Here is a 15,173-nt window from a genome sequence, read left to right on the forward strand (position 1 = left end):
TTGTTGCTTTATAGGATCTTACTGACTTCAAGGGGCTCTGCCTGGATTTGCCTGTTGCCATCAGCCAGGTATTTTACAGAAATTACTTTGCTAAACAGAACTGCAGGTTGGACCTTGCTTGTGCTTTGAAATGTTGGAACAGTGAATGTAGAGATTAAGAAATAAATAACGTTTAGTTTAAGGTTCTGAACTGTAACCTCGTGTCAGCATTCATCCCCTGGCTGTCCACAGCCAGACTATTGTAAGCTAAATATCCATTATAGGACGTTTCTCAGATTTATCTGTTGTCAGCATACTTAAACCTATGTCCTAACTGCAGTTACAGAGGAAACAGTAACAAATAGGTATAACACATAATTTTCTAAAGCATTTTGCCTTCACTGATGTGTTGCACTGTATCCTGGTTTTTATTGCCTAAACTTACAGAAGTGAAGGACTATTTTTTTACACTAAATTTTCTTGAAGCCAAACTGAAACATTTTCTTGACCCAGTGATTATAAAGAAAGCATTAAGATATAAAAAGAAAACTAGATTTTGATCTTAATGTAAGATCTGTGATAATTCTGTGTGCTGCTTTTGTGATTACTTTATAGAGGGCTCTGAGTTTGGTCCAGCACTGACAAGTTTAAACTTGTAACTCTTGGGATATGCAGAATTTCCCATGCAGAATTCAGTCATTTTCCCAAATTCTGCTGGAGCAATCCTTTGTGGAGTGGATGGAGTTTGGGCTGATCCTGTTCACCTAATGCTTCCAGTAGGTTAGCATGAGTCAATGTACTGTTAGTTTAGTTGAATTTGTGGATTTTCTTGTTGAGCAATGTGCACAGTGGTCAGAAAAGAGAAAGTCCTAAATGAATCCTGTGAGGAGGCGGACAATAGTCAAAGCTGATAGTGGATGAACAGCTGCTATAGGTACATAGACCAGCTACAGACATCCATTTGTCAGTGTCCTACCACAGCTACCTGAAGGCTATACCTTCATCATCCTCTTTTTTTTTCTCCTGCTTCGTTGAACAAAGACTCCACTCCACCTTCCTCCCTTTTGCCTTTCAAGTCCTACCTGCTCTTCTTCAAGCAGCAGGTCCTGGGTACCTGTTTAGATGCTGAGAAGCAGACATGAACAGTGGAAGCGGTTCTTCTGCAGACTGGTTACCACAAATCATGTATCTGAAGTGTATTGTGCACATAAATGAATGGTGATTTTAGTGGAGTACCTGTAACAGTCTATACTTGAGGGTCAAATTGTTAGCAGAGAAGTAAAATCTGTAGGTCTTGTTGCTTATCTTGGAGAGGAAGTCTTATCTCAGAAAATGTTTTGATATTGATGGTAATGATTTGCTTTGGCTCTCTGGTCAATTAATGTGTGTATATATATAGTATGTTATATATGACCATTTCAAAACTGAGAATAGATCTTATCACAAACCATAATTTATCTCCTGTTTTACTTGCAAAAGACTTAATAAAGTACTTCAGCTCCAAAATACAAAGCCAAATCTGATATGAAGAAAAAAAAAAGTCTTTTTTCCCTTATTATTAAGTCTCTACATGAAAGGAAGACATGAGTGAGTAGATGTGTAGGAGGTAATTCCTCCAGCAGTCACGCATTTGTTCCAAATATATACTGAAAAATACTGGGCACTTTGGGGTTTAAATAATTCACATCATAATTACTTTTGGAAAAGAATTTTTTAAAAAATGAAACAAAGTTTTTGTTCAGACACTCTTATCTCCACCATGCTGTCTTTACTGCAGGTCTGGTCAGAAGCCATCTATTGCATCTTTCTTACTAATATTCAGATATAATCTTGAGTATTTTTTACATTGAGAGATGAGTTACTGCTGTAACTTAAATGATTATTCCAAAAAGCAAGTGCAAAAGGAATAATTGGAACATAGTTGAAGTTGTTTATTATGCTAGCTAGGTTTTCTGTAGTAATTTAGCTGTTACTCAAAGCTCTGGCAGTTGTGTAATGATAGATCTGAATTGGACAGCAGAAGCTATCGATACCAGTTGTCTAAATGGCCTCCTGGCCTGGTGCCTGAGGCAGGAATGTCTGATCCACTTGTGAAACAGATGCAGAATGCTGCAGAGCTGAGCATCTTCATGTAGTCTGGATTGTTGGTTGGTGGCATCTGCTTCATGAGTGGACCGGACATCCTTGCATTGTTAGGTATCAGCGTCTGCTAGAGAGGTAGGGTGAATAGCTGAGAACAAAAGTGTGGCTAACAATCCAGTTCTCTGTGTCTGACCCCTGTGTTTGATCTCTTTGAATAGCTATTTTAATAAGGCAAGTGACAGTTATTGAATGTGCTGTGATATACTGTAGGAAAAAGCTTATTTAAAACGCTTGAAAAGTGTTAGTGGTAAAACTGGGATGGAAACTTGTTAATGGCTTGACTCCATGGAAGTTAAGGTAATGCAGTCTTGGGGCATGTTGCTTGACGTGACTTTGGTAGAATTAAACTTGGAATCTCCTTATTCTGAGAATCTGATTCTTTTTTATAATTCACCTATATAGCAGATGTGCTGTGCTGGGGAGTAATTCTTTTAAGGTGCATTTGTTATTTAAGAAACGGAAATCTGTTTTTAGGGGGTTTTAAGCACCTTAGTAGAAGAGCAAAGTAAGTTAAAATTTCATGACTTCTGATTATTTAGGTATGTTGCAGCTATAACAATTGCTTACATGGGTAGAGTAATATATTTAGCTGTCCTAAATGCAGTATGTGCACTAGTTAAGAATTACTTGCCCTTGTGTTTTATTTTTTCTTCTTTCTCCTCATACTTTTGCCCATACTCCTCAGCTACGTTACCACTATCACATGGTGTTCCTCTTGCACGTGCTTCTCAAGTTCACTCATGATCTTTCTCCTTTACATATGCCTCACTGTTACTTGGCTTCCTTGCCTGCTGGGATGTGTTGTTGAGCCATCTGGGTTTCCTTTATTCTGTGCTTCTCTGAGCATGTCTTGCCTGATGGTGGCTGTCAGCAAGGTCCAGACTGAGTGGTGCCATTGCCGTCTGTGGTGGCTTTTGCTTATCCTTGCCGATTGATAGAGATTCAGTTTCTTACTCTTGTCTCCGTTAGGCTTCCAGGCTCTCTGCAGCACAGAGTCTAGACATCATTCTGAAGAACAGCCATCGTGTTTTTCATAAGCAGATAATGGCCCACAGATCAGAGTTTGGGAACAGTTTCATTTTATCCCTCTTGACTGCAGGGAAGGCAAGATTCCCCTACATATTTGGGGAAGTTCAGTTTGGAGAGTTTGTGGTGAATTTTATGAAGTCACACTTCAGTAGAAATCTCAGATTTTTGTTTCTACACTTGTCAAGTTTGTAATGTGCTTTACTTGCAGACATAAACATTGCCTTTGGCAAGAAAGTTCCTTCTTGACTTTAGTAGTAGCAGGTACAAGCAATTTGATCTTTTTTTTTTTTAAACCCAAGAAAATTCTCTTAGTAGGCATGTTTGCCTTTCTATAATCCTACTAGTGTTTAGGCTGTACTGTTCATAGGGGACCTCTTTTGTAGGTGGAAAAACTGTGGGTGTCAGCTTAAAACACTCTGGTGCACTCTCTCTGTGTTCTCTTAAGCAGCAAAGTCTGGGGGAGTGCGTGACTGTTCTTTGTGACATGCTAATTTGCAGATTTCCCCTAGTGTAATTGTAGAAAGGTGCTGAATTGGGTTGTATTCAGTGCTGTCTTGCCATAGCAAAAGTCTGAAAAATCAGAATTTGTCTCTAGCAAGCTATTGTGTCTGCAAGGAATGAATGCTGTTCATCCCATCCTTAATTATGTTCATACAAGATCATGGGCAGGTTTTTTTTTTAAGCAAAAGTATGATGCAGAGATAACAGTGCAAACTGGTTAATTAAATCATACTTAAATAAAAAACCTATTTCATTATTGATTTGAATAATAATGTTGTCACTTGAATGCTAGAAGTTCTTAATTTTAAGATACTGTCACTGTCCACAAGTGACCAAGAAGTAGTATTCTCTGGCAACTAAAATCATTAAAAAGATAACGTCATTTCTAATACACAGTCAAAAAATGTTGTATTTTGTATGTCTATGATGATCGACATGAAACTACCTGAACAGAATCATTTGCAGGGGGGGTTTGATACTTTTTTTTTAAAGCAAAAAGTGTTTTTGGAAATAAGAGGAAGGAGCTAAAAAAACAGACACCACTTCAAATGTGGATGTGGTATTACTTCTTCAGCCTGTTATTCGCAAATACGCAGTGACTTCAATTTTAGTCTTACGAAGAGAGCATCTGGTATTTGCAACCCATTTGCTACCTTTCTCATGTCTCTTACCTTCATTGCTTGGCATTCTCCATCCTGACAAGTCATAATTATATATACTTTTTGAAGGTATGTTACTGAGGTAGGAAGTGGTTAAACTAAGCATGTGGTTCTGAATACGTATGTGTAGCTTCAGATACTCTTATCTGCATCTAACTACTCTATTTAAAACAAAATAAAATCCCCAAGCCCCTTATTTTTTTTCCACGTGTACCTTCACCAGCTGTTTCCTACTCATGTGTGTATTTTCCAAATGACAGTTGGTCTAAACCCTTTCTCATACTTACTACTTTCCTGTTCTGAGTGTCACTATCAACTAATATTTTAAATTATTTGTAGTGTCTGTTTGTGTTAATCAGTTTCTGCCTAGCTCATGTATGCCAAATTTTTAGCCTTTTTAATTGTTCCTGGTTGTGCTGTCCTTTCTTGGTAGCATCAGTGAATAATACGATATCATTTGAATTGATGGTGTACCATCAAGGGAGGAGCAGAAAAAGAGATGATCTAAGTTAGAAATGAGAAATCTGTGTTATATAAGGAAGAAACAAAGACAGGTTATTTTGGAGAGGAAAAAAGTAAGTGGCAATATATAGACTTATGGAATTAAATGCTGCTGCTGTATCAGGTGCTCTTCTTCCCATAGTACAAAAGGATGGTTGCAGGCAGTAAGGATGGGAAAGCTGGTTAAAAACCTACCATTACTCTCGTGGCTGTTGAGGAACTTGTGCCGTTTGGGGGGTTTAATATTGTTAATTTGTTATGTTTGTGACCACTGCATTTTTCAGTGGCTTGCTTATCCTAAGATTGTGAGAGGTAGACAGTTGTTATGAACGATGTTGGGGCACCCCCAGTTTTGTTAGTAGAGTGAAGGGTGCTGGAGCTTTGTTTGTGGTATGGTTTCTCATAACATTCTCATAGTGGTAAGAAAGGTGAGAAGGAGGATTTAAAGGGGCTGTGCTGACCTTGAACTCATTGAGGAGAAACTTTTATTTCTGGTGCAAAGTTGAATCCAGTTTTGTTTTTATCAGTTTCTGCACTGGAAAGAAAAGGTAATTGTGTGGAAGTTATGTTTAGGTTTTTGTAAAGTATCTGGTCTAATAGTCAAGGAAAGCAAAACCTGACTGGGGTTTAGTTTTACATGCCAGTTCCTGTCCTTCCAAAATAATTGTCTCATTGCTGTAACACACATGTAAGCTGAGATAACCTATCTCCTGAGAGTGCTTTGCTTTTATTGTTTGTTTAAATGTACAAAAAGTGAAAAATCAAATGTTAGGTGATGTGTGAGTCTGTGAAAGGAACTGCTAAGAACCTAATTAAGGGTATAAGAGCCTAATCTCTCTCTCTTTATCACTAAAGATCACTGCCCCACTTTTGAAAGGCTTGCCTGTGTCCAAGATGCAGGCTGAGGGACTTTCTGTTGGCAGAACTGATCTTTATGTACAGAAGGAGCTGTAACCATTCCCTGTGCATTCAGTCTTCATAAAAAAAGTTGGAGAATGCTTACGTTACACCAATGCGTTTGTACCTATGATTTGGACAGCTTTTCTGTTTGGCTGATCTGTGCCAACATGTTCCTTCAAACTGCATCTGTCTGCCTGTATCCCAAAATATTAGAAAGATGCTGACTGCTGAGGACTCAGTATTTACCATAATATGGAGAACCTCAATCTCCAGCTCTTTTTTTCTTTTTTTCCTCTGTTCTCTTTCTTTGACTGTGAGGCGTTTTCTACTTTTGACCTCACTATTTCCACCTAAAGTTTAGTGTTTCTGCTCTTTTCAAGAATATTTTTTTCCACTGGCTCATTTACTGTTGATGGCTTGAGGAGAATTATCACAATTATTTGTGTTCTTCTAAGAAGAAGTGAGAAGGGAAGCAAAGATCTTGGCTTTCCCATGTTTTTTCCTTGAACAGAAAACCACAGAGAAAGTACAGGCTTTCTGTAAGCATGAGCAGGATTTAAATCTTCTAACATATGCTTATTGGCTTTGTTACAATTTTGTCATCAAATACCTTAAATTTTCTCTCTTTTTTCTTTTGTTTTGTTCAGACTAGTGATAGTAGGACATAATGAAGTAGAACAAACTGTTTGGTTTTTTTATAAACTGGTTGATATGAAAGGGAAGGAGTTACATTACTTTCTTATTAGTTGTCCAGGCTTTCAGATAAGTTTAGTAGTCCTGAAAGTATTAGGGCTAGTCTGCCAGAGTGTTTCCAGTCTTGTCATTTTTCAGTTTCTCTTTCCTTTGTGTGAATAATTGCCATTTGAGTCAGTAGTCCCACTGGATCTGATCAGTAGGCACTGCTGTTGCTCTTACTGTTCTGTATCCAGACAGTCTTGGTAGCTGAAAGGATGTAATTTTATTTATAATACTGTGTTATATAGAAGCTCTGTTCTTATGGGGCAGCATCTAGCTATGCTAAAACCAGAAAGATGATCCATGTCCTGGAGAATTTTTTATAGTTAACTTCTAAGTCAAAAAAGTGAGCAGATGGGTGTTAGCGGTAATACCAGACAGTGTAGAAAGGAAAGGGGTATAGTGGGCAATAGTTTCAACGTGCCAAAAGAGCCTGATCATTACCATACTTGTTTTAATTCCCTGTAAGCTGGATGGTAGAGAGGAGTTTGAAGGAGACAATTAGAAAGAAAACAGTGAACATGTAGTGTTTTGAGGGGGACCTTCCAAGAGCGATGGGTACTTGTGGTATGTTTCTAACCCTGTTGTGCTGAGGGGATGCTGGGCACCGGCTTCCAGGGGTCTTGAATTTACCTAAGCCAGTGTTCTTGTAATGTGAAATTTGCACACAGAATATGTATATGCTGGGCTTTCGTTTAAAGCCTTACATTAGCTGGACTTTAAAATACTTCCAGTGTACAGATAACTAGTGTTTGAAGGCAGTAGACTGTGAGCTTTAAGCTCCCTCTGGTGGCTATATAGTGCAGTTTAAAGCTTACTTGTTGCACTTGTCTGTTCTGGACAGTTTTGAGAGTCTAATTGCATAACATATTATTAATTTATTGCGATTTTTAAAATTAATACAGGAATATGATGTGCTGTATGCCTTTTCAAGGTGCCAAAAGTCTTCTGTAATCAGACTTCAGAGAAGTAGAAGAGTTAAAATAATGTAAAATTAGAGGTCTCTTTTCTAGTTATTGTAAGCATAAGGGGGTATTCCCCATAAAACTCTAATTCTGTCTTTTTTTAAATGGTGCTATAGTTTGCTGCTGATGTCCCTGAAAGTGCCCTTAAGTATTACAGAACGCTGAAAATAGATACGATCTCTGTATGACAAACTCAAATATGCTTTGTTATTGCAAAATTAGTTCAAGATCAGGTAGCCCTGATTTGCTGCTCTTGCTTTAAGAATGTGAATATAAATGACTCCAGACTTGAAAATGTTATGTTTTGTCACACCCAAGTGATTCCATCTAATGTGGCTGTAATTAGTGAGACTTTGCAACACTGCAGAGCTGTGAGCTGCAAGGTCAGTACTGCTGAAGGGGCAATGTCACTCCACTCCTTTTCTCTCCATCGTTGCACTGGCTCTGGCACTTGTCAGACTTCTTGATGCTTATTAAAGTAACAAAAGACTGTTCATTCCCCTTACCCCCCCCCGCCTCCCCCCCGCTCTTGGCAGGCTGCTTGATAGATGGGATAATACAAGGACAAGACCATGCAGGTGAGAGCAAGAAAAGAGTGGGACCTCTCCTTTTGGTAGCAGAAAGTTATTAAAATAAGTCACTTGTCTAGAGAAATTTGATTCTTAGTTCTCACAAAACTTCATTGACCAAAGCTGTGTGTTCCTTGAGACTTCAGAGTATTCCCATGGCATTGCAGAGCAACAGAGGCTATAGATTAAAATGCACTTTAAATGGTAATTAGTGCTGAAAAAAGCAGCCTGTCACCAGCCATTATGTCCTATGCTGTGCTGGCACAGGTTTCTGTGCTGGCGTATGGTGAACCAGGCTGGGTAACTGATCCAGACGAAAATAACCTGCCTTTGGTGGGATGTTTTTCGGTGATCACTTCCACAGTCTGGTTCTCTGTGCATTTGTACAAGTGTGTTTTCCCCTTACAACAGGGAAAAAAATGGGGGGACTGTTTGTTTGTTTGGTTTGGTTTATTTGCGATAGCACTGACTAAAGTGCAAGTCAGGCTGTTGCTGTGTAGGTCATTCCTGCGTTTTTGATAACCTGCTCCAAATGTTCTTCTGGCATTCAGTACAGCTGGCTCTGTTGCAGTGAACGTAGCTGGAGTCCACACAGAGAGGTACTGTCCTTCAGACTGCAGAAAGCACGGGTGGTTGGGAACAGCTCCTGGTGATGGCTGGCTGTGTGTGGGAGGGTTGAGGTTTTATCACAGAAGTGTCACATGCCCCAGTTTGGTGCGGCTGCTTCTTTACAAGTTTACATTTGCTTTAAAAGTTATTAAGGTTTGGGTTTCTCTGTTGGGTTGGAGTTCACCGAAGCTCAGTGTCCTGGAAGGACTTGGGTACCACCATGGAGCTTATTTCTGTCTCAGTTGTTCAGCAGTGCATAATGCCTCAAATATCTGAAAGCTTTTCTGTGTGTGCATCTGCTTGCAACCTGCTGACTTGGAGACTTGAGACGCTGCTCCAAGCACGTGGAAGACACATGAACTGAAGGCACGCTGCTGTCTGTGCCTGTGCACAAGCTAACACGAACTGATGCCTGCCCAGAAGGGGGCATGGACACACACTGTGATCTTGTCCCCAGAGCTGGTAAGGTTGGGCTCTCTTGTGTATCTTCAAATCACTGTCCAGGGAGGTCTTGCCCCCAGATTGCCTGTAGAGCAGAGCAGGTTTGTGAAGGGACGGAGTGTTTATTCTGCAACCACAAGGCTTTTTTTGCAGTTGCCTTCCTCCACTACTTATTTTGCTCCCCTCGCAGGTATTCATCATATCTGCACAGGAGAGGCTGTGAGAGTCAGAAATTGGCTGTGTAGGAAGGAGCAGAGCTGCTTACTAGGACCCCCTTGATCCAAGGATCAGCAGCCTGCTCTCCCTTGCTTCATTTACGCAGATTATTGAGTTTTAATCTGTGGTGTTATTTGCTCATATCTGAATCTTCTGTCATCTTGTGTTTTGTCAAGGGTGAAAGAATTAAATCAGATTTGATATGTTTTATTTACTGAAAAATATTTCACTTAAGTTAAAAACATTGGTCTTTATGCTAAGGTCTTAATGCTTTTATTACCAAAGCAGCGGGTATAAATCAAAACCAAAAGATACGTGGCACACACATTCTCCTCAGATTGCTACAGACAGGACTGGAATTAGGAGTTTGGAAGTTCAGCTGAAGCTCGATAACCTACGCTGTCACCTTGACCTGGCTCTGCAGTTTGTATGCAATCTTTCTACGTGTGCATGTTCCTTTCTCAAAGGCGCATCAGTTCAGTTTACACTGCCTTGTGGCATCAATCCTCTGTAAGAGTATTTTGTGCCTTGTGCTTGTTCAGATAAATCCCAAATAGCAGAAATCAGAGAATATTAGTGGTAAAAGCGGAGAGCAGCATTGATGTTGTGAGCAGCTGATGTTTTCTGCAGGATTGTTATTATCTTGTGGGGCATCTTGGCATTGTTCGATGAGATGAGGCTGCAATGCGGATAGTTAGCTCTCATGTGCGCTCTGTAGGCAATATCCCATCTCGCAGTGGTCCAGGTTACTATGTAGTTTCATGCTTTACCTATGGCTGATTTTCAGGTAGAAGCCACCATGGAGCTGGCTTTCAGCAGTAGTGGAGCAGCAGGTGTTACCTGAGCAGCCAAGGTGCCCATGATGTAAGGGGGTGGGTATATAAGGGGAGGCAGCTGGGGAACCACTGTAGCCATCCCCAAATGAGCTGACCTGTCTCTTTAATCAGAGCCCTCACTCAGTCTTGAGGATGTCAACTTTAATGTTAAGCACTAGAGGGTAGTATGTTACTGCCAATACTTTATTTTAGAACATATCTGTAGTAATTTTGTAATTCCTTGACTTGATTATACAATTCAGTATTTTAAATGTAGAACTAAAGAAAAAGTAGTGCTTTTTTTTCCGTGACTGTGAGCGTGTGTAGCAGCATTTAGTGGTGTACAACAATATTTTTGGTTTTGGTAGGAAAAGGATTGGGTTGAGTTTAGATCTGACTTTTATCTTTCTTCAGAAGCATCATTAGGAACACAATACCTAGAATTATTCACTCTCTGCCTGATGTCTCAATATTCACACTCATGTGCGCATGATATAAATACGAAGTGGTATGTAAGAAGAGGCTGTGACTGAGAAAGAGCAGGCAGTTTTACCAAGAGATACTTGGTTTTGATGTTAAACGAGGCAAATATTTATAAGTTCATGACATTGCTCATATATGTTTACAATCGGGATGGGGTTTTAGTGCTTGAATAGCTTCCCCCCCTCCCCCCCCCCCTCTTTTCTTTCAGGCACCACCTTCCATGGTCAATAATGAACAACGCCAACATGCTGAGCACATATTCTTATCATTTAGAAAATCAAAATCACCATTTGCTGTTTGCAAACACATTTTGGGTAAGTTTTAATAAATTAAATTAAGTCTGTACCTGTTTTTATAACTGGAACTGTGCTCTTCTGCAGCTAGGAATATGAGCATCAGTTTTGATTTTAATGAGGGGTACTTTCTGATGGAGGGTGAAGCCTATTGCTGCCCTTTTTGGTTTTGTTTCTGGCAGCTTTAAAGTTGTAAGGTGTAACTTCACGTAGCTAAGCTCCTAAACTGATTTAATAGATTCAGGTTTCCTCTGTGACGTGATTATTGTAACACTGTCTAATCTGTGGAGCTTGTAGAGCCTGTAGTGTGATTGTTTGGCTTCATGCTTCCCATTAAATCAACCAACAATGCAATTTTATACACTTTTGCCAGATTTTTGCACTGGTGCTGAAATTTTCCATGGTGAGAATTTATTTCGGGTTGAATGTCTTAGTAAGTTACTGTTAATGGCCCAACTGTTGTGTTTAAAAAAAAAAAAAAAAAAAGTTAGAAAAGTTTCTGTCCACCTGGTAGAAGGAATAGAGTATTGATTTGAAGTTTTGTGGAGAAAGGAAAGAGATAGGTAGGTATCACCTTTTATCAGAAATTCCTTGGGTTTTAATGGAAATGCTGTAAATGTGATTGTCTTACAAGTCTTTAAAAATAAGTCTGTTTTTACAGGCATTAGTTTGGCAGCTAAATAATCTGAAAATTGCAGGAGCAGTAAGCATGTAAGATTCCTGCTCAGCACCACTGTACTGACCAGATGTGAGTGTTGGGGGGAGACGAGGGGGAAGTTTTAGTGAAAGCTGATTCTGAAACCTGGTGAGGAAAACCTGGAAATTTGTGGAAAAGAACACACACCAAAAACACAAAAAAGCAACTTTTCTTTCAAAGAATTTGCTGGAATGAACAGAGAAATATTAGAATTATGTTTAAAACATGATTCTTTTCATACTTAATTCATTCCACAGTTTTTTTAACAGTTATTTCTGTATTTACTGGATTAGAGACTTAAAATTCATGAATATTGTGATGTCAGTATTGCAGATCTACTACTGTGTTGTTAAATTATACTGTGATATACAGAGCAGGGTATGGTTCCTTTCCTACACCCTGTTGTGGTTTAACCTCAGCCAGCAACTAAGCACCATGCAGCCGCTCACTCACTTCCCTCCCCGTCGCCCCTGCACTGGGATGGAGGAGAAAATCAGGGGAAAAATTTAAAACTCATGGGTTGAGATAAGAATGGTTTAACAGAACAGAAAAGAAGAAACTAATAATGATAATGATAACACTAATAAAATGACAACAGTAATAATAAAAGGATTGGAATATACAAATGATGCACAGTGCAATTGCTCACCACCTGCTGATCAATGCCCAGTTAGTCCCCAGGTGGTGATCCCCCCCCACCTCCACTCCCTCCAGTTTATATACTGGGCATGACATCACATGGTATGGAATACCCTGTTGGCCAGTGTGGGTCAGCTGCCCTGGCTGTGTCACCTCCCAACTACTTGTGCCCCTCCAGCTTTCTTGCTGGCTGGGCATCAGAAGCTGAAAAATCCTCCACTTTAGTCTAAACATTACTTAGCAACAACTGAAAACATCAGTGTGTTATCAACATTCTTCCTATACCTAGCTCAAAAACACAGTACTATACCAGCTACTAGGAAGACAATTAACTCTATCCCAGCTGAAACCAGGACAACCCACTCCTCAACCAAAATTTTTTCTGCAAATAAGTTTCTTCTGGTTTTAGTATATTTTAGTAGTTCTTAATCTGGTCCTGAAGACTGTAATCATACTTTTTGCTTTATGGGTCAGCAGAATTGATACTTTCTATTTTCAGATTGATTTTTAGAGAATTTTGGGTGGGCAAAAGAACATACTTATGTAACTTTGCAGACCATTTTTATCTCATAAGTGATGTATTCATCACTAATCAGAAATAAAAAATGAAAATTCATTAAATCACTGCAGACAATTTTCCTCCCCCCCCCCCCCCCCCCCCCCCTTCTGAAATGTCGCTGGTTGGAAGGAATAGGATCCTGTTTTTAACACCTCTTGGATGACTAGAAATATTACATCTTTAAACTGTTTGTATGCTACCACCATTGAGAAACCAGCATGCTTCTGCATGGGGCAGGTTTCTCCTGGCAGTGTAGGCAGTTGTGATGCTGAGACCTGGAACTGAGAGACTTTTCCCAAAACTTTGTGCTTCTTGAGTAAGTGTTTGAATAGTTTGGACAGAAAGGACAGCTAGTTAAGACTTGGGAGTTGAGAAGGGAGAGGCAGGGATTGTGAAATCGGGAACCAGGGAAGGGAAACAAGCTGTTCGTGATGAAGAATAAAAGAGTTGAAGTGTACTGAAAGGATATGTGCAGGTAAGGATGGGCAGGAACCAGATGATCAGGGTAGATGGCTTTCAAAAGACCATTGAAAAAAAAATGGTCAAGACAGGAATTGGAATAGAGATGGAGAGAGATAACAGGGATGTTGATGGCATTCATGGAAAGAAGAGTGTACAAGCAATGCAGGGAGAGCAGTGGAGATGATGAGCATAAGGAAGAGGGGAACAGCCATGCGGTGTCTTTAAAAACCTGAAGTCGAACCCAGGAAGCATGAGGCTCTACGTTCTTCTGCTGTAAGCTTATAGCTGTTAAGCATACTGGCAAAACTTGTCCTGTCTTTCTTTAGTAACTTCATGTAGAGGATAATGGTGCTCTGACCAGTTAAAAGCTTACACTGAGTGCAGGAGCTCTGCGCTGTTAATGATTCAGTTGTGCATCTGTGGTACTTGACACAAAGGAGAAATTCCATCATCTTTTCTAATAGCATTCTCTCTTTGTGTGAGCTTTGTACAGTTTGAAAACCCAAAGACCCAGAAGTTAACAAATGCCAGAATTAAAATTGCCATGCAGGAATAATTTGGCTCATTTTTATGTATGTGTTAGACATACACATTAATCTTTTAATTAAGTGGTTACTTAGTTTTCCAAATTAAGCCAAGTAGATTTAAAGGTGGTTTATTTTGATTTAAGCATGTTTACCTGTGTAGGGTTTAGATTTGAAGCCTGATTAAATTACTTAAAAACATTTAGGGAATTGGCCACTATCTTGGATATAGAACTTGCATATAAAGGAAATGTATATTATAAACTTGTGTGTATATAATCAGGGGAAGAAAGTTTGTTTTGTAGTTTTTTAAAGCCCGTCATCTCATGACCAAGGTTTTTTCAAACAAACTCAGTTTTTCTAGTCCTGGCAGGTCAGCTACCATAGCTGAAACTCCACTTCTTGTTTGGGAATTTTATTTCACCATTTCATAATTTATGCTTCTGCCACCCTGTGGCTACACCCTTTCTGAATGCTCTTTCTGTGTTTTCTACAGAGCTCAGAATGTTTTGAAGCTGGCTACTGAGATACTGCCTGCTATTTCTAAGTTAAAATTTTTAAAAGCAAAACAACAACAATGTCTCTGTAGCTTTCTATTGTCATATAAATTAAAGTAAGATTCTGGAGTTTTTCTTTAAATTATACTTTATAGTCACCCAAGCTGCTACCTTTTTCCATAACATCTTTTTTTTCTACTTTTTTTAGTGCATCCATACACAAAGCAATCAGGTATTCAGTTAATAAGGGCTATTGGTTCCTACACTGTGGTTGGAAGTTATATTTTGATTACCTCAAGATAAATATGCAAGCTTGAACGTGATGTAGAAAATCTTAAATACACCAGTTTGTAAATAATCATATCTTAATGTATTGGGACTAAATCTGTCATATTTTTTATTTTGTTCCACAGTTGTGTTATCAATTTTATTCCTGATCTTTGGTCCAGTCTCCTTGCAGAGCCAGCTTCTCTTGAGTCACTGACTCAAATAATACTGGACAACTTGATAATTGGGTTATTGATTATTTTTCCCCCCTTTTGAGTTGTAAATTCTTTGCCTGTTTTCATAGCAAAAAAATTTATCAATTTAAGAATAAATAATACTAAATTCCATTAATTTTTTTGTTGGAAATGCATACAAGCTAAATACATGTATGTCTTCTGATACTCAAGTTGCCTTTATTTTTCCCCACAGAAACTAGTAAAGTGGACTATGTCCTTTTTCAAGCTGCTACAGCAATAATGGAAGCAGTTGTAAGAGAATGGATTCTCTTGGAAAAAACTAGCATTGAGTCACTGCGAACATTCCTTCTAACCTATGTCTTACAAAGGCCTAAGTAAGTATAGAAAAAATACCTCTGAGCATGTAGGATTCTGCATAAAGTCTGGGTTAGCCTTTTTGTTTCTCAGGGTAGCGGTGGAAGACGATTTCAACAATAATTTATCTTCCCTTCTTA

At 39.1% G+C, this 15,173-nt stretch overlaps 1 protein-coding gene and 1 long non-coding RNA gene across 5 annotated transcripts in view; one reads left to right on the top strand and one right to left on the bottom strand.

Moving 5' to 3' along the window:
- Window positions 1-15,173, bottom strand: part of LOC126048201 (uncharacterized) — a 566,030-nt gene that overhangs the window by 209,652 nt on the left and 341,205 nt on the right. The gene's annotated exons all lie outside the window — the stretch shown is intronic.
- Window positions 1-15,173, top strand: part of XPO4 (exportin 4) — an 82,368-nt gene that overhangs the window by 12,656 nt on the left and 54,539 nt on the right. For 3 of the 4 annotated variants that reach the window (XM_049822790.1, XM_049822793.1, XM_049822791.1), the window contains exons 2-3: window positions 10,753-10,858; window positions 14,912-15,053. The exons of the other annotated variant lie outside the window; for it this stretch is intronic. In XM_049822790.1, coding sequence (XP_049678747.1) covers window positions 10,753-10,858; window positions 14,912-15,053 — 248 coding nt within the window. The remainder of the gene's footprint in view (window positions 1-10,752; window positions 10,859-14,911; window positions 15,054-15,173) is intronic. 4 annotated transcript variants of the gene reach the window in all.

Source organism: Accipiter gentilis, chromosome 19 (genome assembly GCF_929443795.1).
Source record: "Accipiter gentilis chromosome 19, bAccGen1.1, whole genome shotgun sequence".
Taxonomy (NCBI): domain Eukaryota; kingdom Metazoa; phylum Chordata; class Aves; order Accipitriformes; family Accipitridae; genus Astur; species Astur gentilis.